The sequence below is a fragment of the Pseudonaja textilis genome, chromosome 13, assembly GCF_049901715.1.
Source record: "Pseudonaja textilis isolate UNSWEBS1 chromosome 13, rPseTex1.2, whole genome shotgun sequence".
NCBI classification, from domain to species: Eukaryota; Metazoa; Chordata; class Lepidosauria; order Squamata; family Elapidae; genus Pseudonaja; species Pseudonaja textilis.
In genome coordinates this window covers 702,238-711,564 of record NC_142002.1, presented here as the reverse complement: position 1 = coordinate 711,564, position 9,327 = coordinate 702,238, and the positions used below count along the sequence as shown (strand labels likewise).

Sequence of the window (9,327 nt, the reverse complement as noted above, 5' to 3'; positions counted from 1 at the left end):
CACACAGAGCCCCTCCCTCGACACGCCCACCACGCGTATTCTGGGTTTGAAGCCTTTATTAACCGCCGAGCGCGAAGTGCGCCTGCGCTGCTGCCGGAGCCGTCGAGGCGCCCGGGCTCCGTCTGGCCTCAGAGCAGCAGCGGGACCGGGAAGGAGGCGCAGTCGGCCAGGCCGCACATGTTCTTCCCGCGCTCGATGTTGAAGTACCTGCCGGGGCAAAGAAGAGCCTCATGCGCCGGAGCCCCTCGGAGCGGACGCTGCTGTCCCCGAAGCGCCCCGCCCGCTGACCCCGGGGGGGGCGGGCGGCCGACTCTCCCGGGAAGCCGCGGGGCGAGACCCTTCGGGCCTGGAGCCGGGGCGGACCCTCCCCGAGAACGAGCCCCGCGGCCTGCATTACCCGTCCATGCCCCACTCGGGGCCCCAGGAGTTTTTCACGATCCAGAAGGGCAGGCCGGCCGCCTCCGCGTAGCCCACGGCCAGGACGGCGTGGTTCACTTGGTCCGGGGTCTGCTGGCAGTCCGTGCTGCGGGGAGAGAGGCGGAGCAGCGGTCGGAGAGCGAGCGGGCAAGGACCCCGGGGGCCCCCCGAGAGGAACTCCCATCCAGATGCCGCCCGGCAGAAGCCGAAGCACAAGCGAGGCGGGTCGGCCGGCCTTTCGCTGCTTTCACTTGCTTCGATCCGAAACCGGGTCCCTAAATGGCGGCTGTTTGGAATAGCGGCCCGTTGCAAACTGTGGGTGACGCAGCTTTAAGATCAACCAGGTATTTAATTTCTAGATCCTAGGAAGTTTTTCCCCTGCACAGGAATGTAAGTCGGGCTATGCCCAGTTTGGGGCACCACATTTTTAGGGAACAGTTTACAGGAGAGCAAGTTGAGCAGGGCCTGGGGACAAAATGTGCGAGCCAGGAGGGCACTAAATAGGGAGATTTTGAAAAAGAAGCAATGCGGGTGGGGGATCTAGTTTTCAGGTATCTGAAGATGTCAAGACTCGTTCCTATTGTCCCAAAGGGCAGTCGTGGCCCAGAGATTCTGGATGAGTGGGAGGTGCTGGGGAACAGGAACTGGGGCCTCCTGCAGCACTGGGAGCAAGGCCGGATGGTCAGAGGTGCTCCCAGCTGAGGTTTGGCGGTCAGCAGAGCACAGACTCCAGGGCTCTTCCAGCTAAAGAGTTTTGTAAGATCAGCTCATTTGCATATGGCCGGTAAATTACAGGCTGATCAAAGAAAGTGAAGCAACAGGACTGGAATAAAGTAATGGTGGAAGTGGCCAGTAATCGACTCCTTTAAGCAAGTAACCAAAATCCAGGGCTGCACAATGCCCGAGGAGCAAGGGGGAAGCCCGAAGTGGGCACGTCCTTTTCAGGGGGCCTGCTTCTAGTGATCCTCCAGCTGGTCTCCTCCTCTCCCAATCCAGCAGGGGTGTCATTCTTGCAGGAGGTTGCCAGAGTGCTGCTTCAGGCAGCCCTGCTGGGGAGTGGCTGACTAGGGGGCCCTGGGGCAACATTCCTCGCGGCATGAAGCAAACCGGGGTGCGCCAACAGGGACTCACCTGGTGTAAACTCCCTCCTGATAGTGTACAAAGTCTTCCGTCACTTGAAAGGCAAAGCTCACTGGGTTGTACGTGCCCACTGCTTGTTCCAGGCCTTGCTCATCGTACTGGAAAGAAAGAGGCAAGGGCCTCTGAGCATGTGCAGAAAGAGTGGGGCATGGCTTCCCACCAGACTGCAGGCCGTTTTGAAGCCTCTTAATCGTTTTAAGAAGGGCAGTCAAGGAAGATGCCCCGAGCCTCTGCTTGATAGGGCAGGAGGTGAGCGTGGCTCCCCAGAGGGCAGAGGGCTTTTGGCTGCTGCTTGGCTTCTGCCAGTCGCTCACCAGTGAAATGTTGACCACGTCTTTGATGAACGCCACGGCCTTCTGGGGCTGGAACTTGCAGGTGCCGTTCTGCACATAACCGAAGGAGCCGTTTCAGGTGTGGTTCCGCAGAAGAGGCAACCTGCCTCCCCGCTTGCCTTGGGTCAGAGCTCCCCCCCCCCCCCAAAAAAAATACCTTGGCCTGATAAGGGTAGTCTTCTTCATCCATGAGCCCCTTGTTGTACAGGATATATTCAAAAGCCTGGCTGGGGAGCCCCCTGCGGAGGGAAGGAACGGCCTCACCAGGTGGATCTGTTACAGGGACCCCCAGAGGCCTGGGGTGGTGAGAGAGGAACTGGGATGATTGGGGGGGGGGGGCTTCCTGAGGGCCTCTCTTACCCATTACAGCCAAAGTTGTTGAAGTTTTGAGCGCAGTCAACCAGCTGCTGCTCCGCCTGGGAGAGGAGACAGGTTGAGTCAAGGCTGCCAGCCTCGGAAGCCGCACACCGAGGGCCTCCTTCAGGCCCAGCCAGCCAGCCAGCCAGCCTTCCTGCCTTGCGCAATGCCAGTTTCTTTCCTGGAGGCTGGGGGTCTTTGCAGGCGAGGGGCCCTCCCAGCTCTCTGCCACTGTGCTCGGCACCCAAGGAAGCCTGCCCCCAAGTTGCCCCTGTAGGGGCCAAGGCTGCCCACAGGACCCTGGGCAGAAGAGCCAGAGAGTGTCCTGTGTCCACCCTGACCACACTGAAGCCCAGGATAAAATCCCGCCATATACGGTGGACGTTCGGGGCCAAGAGCTTGCATCCACCTTGCTGATGTAGAGGGTCTCCAATTGTCGAAGTCAAGCGGTGAAGGCAGCAGGCTAGAAAGTGGGAGGCAGAGTTCCAGCCCCACCAGACCCATGAAGGGTGGCTAGGTTTCTTTGGACCAGTCTCTCACTCTCAGCCCACCAAACCTCACACGGTGGTTGAGGGGAAAATAAGGGGAGGGGTGTGTGTGGGATACCTTCGCTACCTTGACTTATTTGTAAAAGTAATCAAGGCAGAATATAAAGAAATAACTGCTGGGTTGGGGCTCTGCTTGCTCTCCCTGCCACAAATGCATGGCACAAAAGGCCCCACCCCACTTCTAGCCTTGGCAGGAGAAGGTTGCATCTCCCAGCCAGGGGGTTGGCCCCCCGTTAGCTGCTCCTGTCTGATGAGTCGGCAGCAGCATCTCCAAGAGGGCGGCGCAAAGTGCAAGTGAGGCCTGTGAGGATCCCCGGGAATACTTGCGGGGGGTGGGGCTGTGGGTCTCAGCCGTGGGAATCCCCTGTGCCCACTGGCGTTATCCAGTGGAAGAGGCCCTACGCCAAACGCCCCTCAGTTAGACTTCGCCAAAACCTTTGAAAAGGAATGGAGCCCAAACAAACATCCTCACCAAGTTCAGTAGCTCCCCTGTTCTTATGGCAATGGCAGACTCCAAGCAGCCGGTGGTGGAAAAGGTCCAGCAGCTGCCACAAGGGCCCTGGGGGGGGGGAGCGGGGAGGAGAGGAGAGGCATGAGGGGACCCAGCTTCCTGGCAAGGCTCCCCAGGGCCAGAGGGAAGCTCACCCTCCCTTCAGCCCTGCTCTCTGCCCCGGGCCCCTTGCTGTACGGATTCTGTACGGCTGTCCGAATTACCTGGTTTTTCACAGGGGTGACAAACTTTCCTTTCTTCCTCCAGTCGATGGCGCTCGGGTAGGGCCCAGAGCTCCTGAGGAAGTTGCCCATGGTAGCAGAGCAGTTCTGGGGGCAAGCGGGACGCAGTCACTGGCCAGCCCATCTCACTCTCCCCGTGCCTGAACAGGCCATGAATTGGGGGGGGGGGCGGCGCACTCTGCGGAAGTTCTGGGTGGATCTCTGGCCACCACAGCTAGCCTGCTTCTCGTGGGTGGGGCCCAATAAAGGATCGGGGGGCTGATTCCTGCAGGGCGGCAGCCCTCCATAGTCTGATGTGGGCCAGCCGAGGGTTGGGGGCTTTGTGAGGCACACCTATACCTGACCGAGAGGAGCCGTGACGAAGGGCTGGCTGGGGCAGCTTTTGGTGCAAAGGCCCAGGACTGGCACCCTAAGGGGCTGGCAGGCAGCAAGGGCTCCGGTTCTGCAGAGAAGCCTTCCCTCGTTGCTCTGCCATTCAAGTGGGCTGGGGTCTCCCTCCGCCGCCCCCCCCGCCTTTCCCGTTTACTGGTGCTTATCCCAGGGACGGTGAGATGCTAACCTGCAGCCCCCCTCATTGCTCAACCGTGGCAACCTTAAGATGCCTGGACTTCAAGTCCCAGAATGCAGCTGCCAACCATACCGGCTGGGGAATTCTGGGAGTTGGAGCCTGTGTTATGTCTTCAAAGTTTCCGAGTTCAAGAGTCTCCCCCCCCCTCCCCCCATTGGGGTCTGGGTTGCAATCTGGTGAAGGCCACCCCTGCCGAGGGTTGTGCCCCTCCTGATCTCCTTAGCCGCCCCGGGGGCTTTTTACCTGGGGTTCGCGCCAGAGATACCTCTTCCTGAACTCGGTGAAGGTCATATCGGAGAACTGGTTCAAGCCCACTGGGGAGAGAAAGGGGGCGTCAGGGGGGCTCCGCTTGTCTTAGCCGCCAAAAGGGGTGGGTGGGGCGGGGGTTCCAGCGCCCCTACTTCGGAAACTGGAGTTGCCCGCGTTGTGCTTGTCGATCTTCTGCTTGTGGTCGAGGAAGATGCTCAGCCGGTGCCGGAACTCCTCCTCGGAGCGGTACTCCCGCCGGTGCTGCAGCGGCCAAGAGAAAGCGAAAGCGAAAGCGAAAGCGAGGCGGGGGTTCCCGGGACGCGCCGCCTCCAGCCTGGAATTCCCCCGCTCCCAGGCCCGGGCCCGGCTGGGAAGGCGGAGGGGCCCTGCCCGGCCGGCCCTCCCGGCCTCTGGCCAGGCTCGCCGAGGCCGCGCGTGACGGGGGCGAAGGGCGCCCTCCGGGCCTGCTGCGTGGGGAGGCGGCCGGCCCCGCGGGGGCTCCCGGCCAGAGGCTGCTTACCTGCGAGGCCCACGCCTTGAACAGCTGCTCGCCTGCGGGAGGAAAAGCGCAGGTCGGGAGCGGCCCGGGCGTCCGTCCCACCGCCGCCCCTGCTGGGAAGCCGCGGCCCGCCGGGCGGTCGGGTGCGGGGCAGGCGTCGGGGCGCCCCCTCCCTCCGGGGCCGCCCTGCCTCCCCTGCCCCGCCGGAGGGGCCCAGCGGGTCAACTGCTCCCGCCGGCGCGTACCTGTGGCGGAGCCGCCGCCGCTGCTGCTGGCGGCGCAGAGGGCGAGCGCCAGCCCGGAGCAGAGCGCCAAGAGCGGCAGCGCCGGCGGGGCCATGCTGGGCGCGGGACGGGCGGGCTGCGGGCGTCGGGCTGGGTGCTGGAGCGGCGCTCTTCTGAAGGGGCGGAGGGGCTGGGCGGCTACTTGCACAGCCGAGGCGCGGGGAGGCCCGGCCGCTGCCTCCGCCCCTTCCTGTGCCTGTTTTTCCGCGGGCCCGGAGGGGCTCCTGGCCGGCGAGCGGAAGTCCCACGCGGGAAGCCGGCCCGCGCGTCGCCCCCAAAGACCCCGCGGAGGCTGGAGCGCTGCAGGCCCGGGTGGGAAACCGCCTGGAGGATCCCGACCTCCTCGCAGCTCAGAAACAGCCCACCGGCCTGGAGAGTCTCGGCTCTGGTTGTCCCCCCAAGCAGCCGGACTGCTGCCCTGAACCGAAGCAGAGTTCGGGGGAAGGCTGAGATGGGAACGCCGGAGGTTTCCGAGCACCCAGTTGCCCCGTTGAACGGGGCGAATAAAGGCCCCGTCAGAGCCCGGCTTCCTGTCGGAAAGTGGGGGGGACACAACGAAGGGGCCTCAGGTGCGTTGAGGTAAAGGCCAGGCCTCTCTGTGTCTCCACAGGGTCCCCCAAGGCCTGAAGGGCCACCCCAGCTGCCCAGCTAAAGCCAGCAGGCCCCATTCCGGGGCACAGGGATAGAAGCGGGGGCTGCGGGGGCTCATGGGGTCAGGGGGGGGGGCTGCGCTCCGCTGAGCTCGGGGCCTTGATTCCCAGGAGCGAATAAACTTCATAGGGACCAGGAAGGAGCCTCCCCAAACTGCCTACCAGCATTCAGGCGTCCCGAGAAAAACCCTTTCACAGAGGCAGGCAGCCGCCTCAGTGACCCCTGACTAACATGTGCCATACGCTAAATCAATAAGCAATAAGAAATAATTTTAAAAAGTGATAGAAGCAGATGGGGGGGAGGGGAGACACGGAAGGTCCCTTTTGTGGCAAAAGTGGCGGTTCCTCTTGCATGGGAGGAGGATTCCTGGATGTTGATCCAAGGAAACGGGAGGGAAAACATCAAACAGCTGAGGGGCACACAGGCGCTTGGCTGATGGCTCCTGGGGTCATGTGGCCCTCCGGATGCCAAGGAGGCCCTGAGGGTTTTTCAGGGTGCTAACGGTGTTTGCAGCATGGCTCAGTGAAAGCCTCTGGGGTGATTAGGTGCTGATGATGCCGTAGAGGAAAAGATCTGAAAATTGCAAAGACGGAATTAACAGTGAAACAAAGAAGCCGGAGGAACATGGGGAAGCGCAACCCACAGAAAGATGAAACGAAACTACTGCAAATTGCCATATTAAGCATCAGGGAAATGGTGGGTGGCTGCTTTCTGTCAGACTGCTCAGAGTGGGGGGAAAACACAAAAGTGTTTTGATTCTTTGACAAAGTTTATTAGAAGGTACTTGTGAACGTAGACGGAAGGGACCTTGGAGATCTTCTAGTCCAACCCCCTGCCCAGAACTTATCCCATTCTGGGCAAATGGGGCTGCCTCTAAGACGAGGGGGCTCAACTTATTTTCCAAAGCACCGGAAGGCAAGATGAGAAACAAAGGTAGACGTTGAACTGGCCCGATGACTTGGGGAAGTTAACCTCAAAAGAGGCTCCATCGGCCAGATATTCCACCCCATAGGCCACTGCATGCCAAGCGAGCCCTGCGGACACCACATAGGGAACACAAAAGTCAAATCGGCCCCAAGGAAGCGGAAGAGCTCAGTTGTGTAAGAGCAAAGACCCGGTCAGGTGCTAACTATGAAACACACCACAAGCTGCTCACGCCCAAGTTCCAAATCGAGCTAAAGCTGCAGAAAAAAGCCGATTGGTTCCACAATATGAGAAGAACAACTGGTGGTTTATTAAACTTCTGTGCTGTCCGACAATGTAGTCAAAAGAAACAACAGTAAAACCTATAAACTCTAAAAGGAGGCCCGCGGTGACCGGTAGTAACAACGGTTGAAGCCCACCCTGCATATACTTTGCATTTTAGATGCAAAGTCCATCTCCCAAATAGGGTTTGCCTTATCTGCAGATGAGATTTTCCCTGGGTGTGTGCACTAACGCTTAAAACAACAAAAAGTATCATTATATCCGTATATACTTCATAATAAACCCACCTATAAATAAGCTGACCTTTAAACCCAAACCCACAAAAACAAAGAGTTTGTGGATTAGCCATTAACAGAATAAGAGTTGGATTAAACATTAACGAACAATAACATACAAACACTTAATGGGACAGCTTTTCTGCAGGTAGTACATTTTTCATGATATTTTGGTTAAAAATTCAAGGGTCAGCTTATCCATGGATGAGCTTATACACTACTGTACGATACAAGTTGGGTCCCATATACGTTATCTAATATGAGATACTGTAGATCTAGTTGATCTCTTTGTGTAGAATTCCATTGGGCTTAAGTATTTTATTAATATAATCTAGTTTCGAGGATTTAAATCACAGCTGACAGTTTCCCAGGAATGCTTTGGGACACACCAGGCCCCTTGGGCACCAAGACAAGGGCGCCTCACCTCAGATCCCTTTTTGCCAGGCCAGGAAAAACCCAACCCTTCAAAAATTGTCCCTGTGATCATGAAGGCCAAAGCGGTGCCTTCCGCGGGGCTCCTTCGAGGCTCAGCGGCTGCCTTTCCCTCCACGCTGTCCCTGCGTTGCCATGCAGAGCCCCAAGCGCCCCCTTTCCCGCTTTTATCCCAATGAATCCCGTCCCTTTTTTCCTTCGTTCCAGCCATTTTCGCCCCTCTGCCCAAAGCCGTCGTGTTGTTCCCGGCTCTGGAAAGACCCGTCCAAAGGGCCTCCCTGCTGCGCCTCAGGCAGATCCTCGTTGGGCCTTGGCGGTAGGAATGGGCTCTACGCGGGGTCTATGGATCGGTTCCCCCTTTTACCTGCTCCTATTAATTTGGCGAAGGTAATGATCACTTAAACATGAGTCAGCAGTGTGTGGCAGCAGTCAAAAAAGCGAATACAACCCTTGTTTGCATAAACAGGCATTGAATCAAAATCACGTGAAGTATTAGTACCGCTTTATAAAGCCTTAGTAAGACCACACCTGGAATACTGCATCCAGTTTTGGTCACCACATTACAAAAAACAAGTTGGGACTTTGGAAAAAGTACAAAGAAGAGCAATGAAGATAATTAAAGGCTTGGAGACTAAATATCTGAAGAACGGTTGCAGGATTTGGATTCAGCTAGAAGGACTAGGAGGGACATGATGGAAGTATTCCAATATTTGAGAGGGTGCCATAAAGAGAGGGGGTCAATTTATTTACCAAAACACCGGAGGGTAGGACAAGAAACAATGGATGGAAATTAATCAAGCAGAAAAGCAACCTGGAATTAAGGAGAAACTCCCTAACGGTGAGGACAATTACCCGGTGGAACAGAAGTTGCCTTCCGAAGTTGTGGGTGCATCACTGGAGACTTTGAAGAAGCCTTGTGTGAAATGGTATAGAGTCTCCTGTTGGAGTGGGGAGTGGGCACGAGAAGACCCCCAAGGCCCCTTCCAGCTCTAATCTGATCGATAGATTCTACCCATATTTCCATCCTTAACTGAACCTGGTCTGAGAGGGCTTTGGAGTGGCATGGCTGCAAAATAGGGGATTTCTGATCCAATGTTGGAATGTTTTTCTCTCCGTAGAGTGCCCAGTAGGCTGCCATGTTGGTGGATCAGCTGCCAGTTTGCCCTGGGAGTCAAGGAAGTTCCATTTGGAGGAATCGCTGTGACTGGGAGTGGGGTGGACGTGGAGGCTGCACTTGAAAACACGGTGAGGGTCCTGTGGCCCCACAACCAGGCCGGAGTAGGTCTTAATCGAAGTACCTGGAGTTTCCCAGAAAGAGATGCGCATCCCCCTTTCTGAAAACTAGGCCTGTGTTTGCTCTTCTGTGGCTCTGCCAGAGCTTCACATCCAGACGGCAATCTGGAACTCTCCTCCTCCTCCCTGGGTCCCAATTGAAGTGGGCTGTGCTAGAGATGCCAAAACTCCCCCCCCCCTTCCCACCCCCCTTCTGCTTTTTCCTTTAAAAACTTGCCTCTCTGGCCTGCGGGTTGGTCTGTACACATGTCCAAAGCCAGGGTTCACCCTGAGATAGAATAAATTTATTAGCAAGAGGTAATCAGGAAACATATATTTTTACAAAAAAATGGAAATTTTCTTTT

The 9,327-nt window shown here is 57.5% G+C and overlaps 1 protein-coding gene across 1 annotated transcript; it reads right to left on the bottom strand.

Annotated features, from left to right (window-relative positions):
• Positions 1–38: 38 nt before the first annotated feature.
• On the bottom strand, positions 39–5,241 carry CTSH (cathepsin H). Its single transcript, XM_026709359.2, has 12 exons — positions 5,088–5,241; positions 4,864–4,895; positions 4,496–4,604; positions 4,338–4,408; positions 3,509–3,613; positions 3,267–3,353; positions 2,250–2,305; positions 2,047–2,128; positions 1,872–1,940; positions 1,549–1,655; positions 398–523; positions 39–207 (listed from the first exon to the last, which is right to left on the bottom strand). The coding sequence occupies exons 1-12, from the start codon at positions 5,179–5,181 to the stop codon at positions 129–131; spliced, it is 1,017 nt and encodes a 338-aa protein (XP_026565144.2). The 5' UTR covers positions 5,182–5,241; the 3' UTR covers positions 39–128.
• Positions 5,242–9,327: the final 4,086 nt, after the last annotated feature.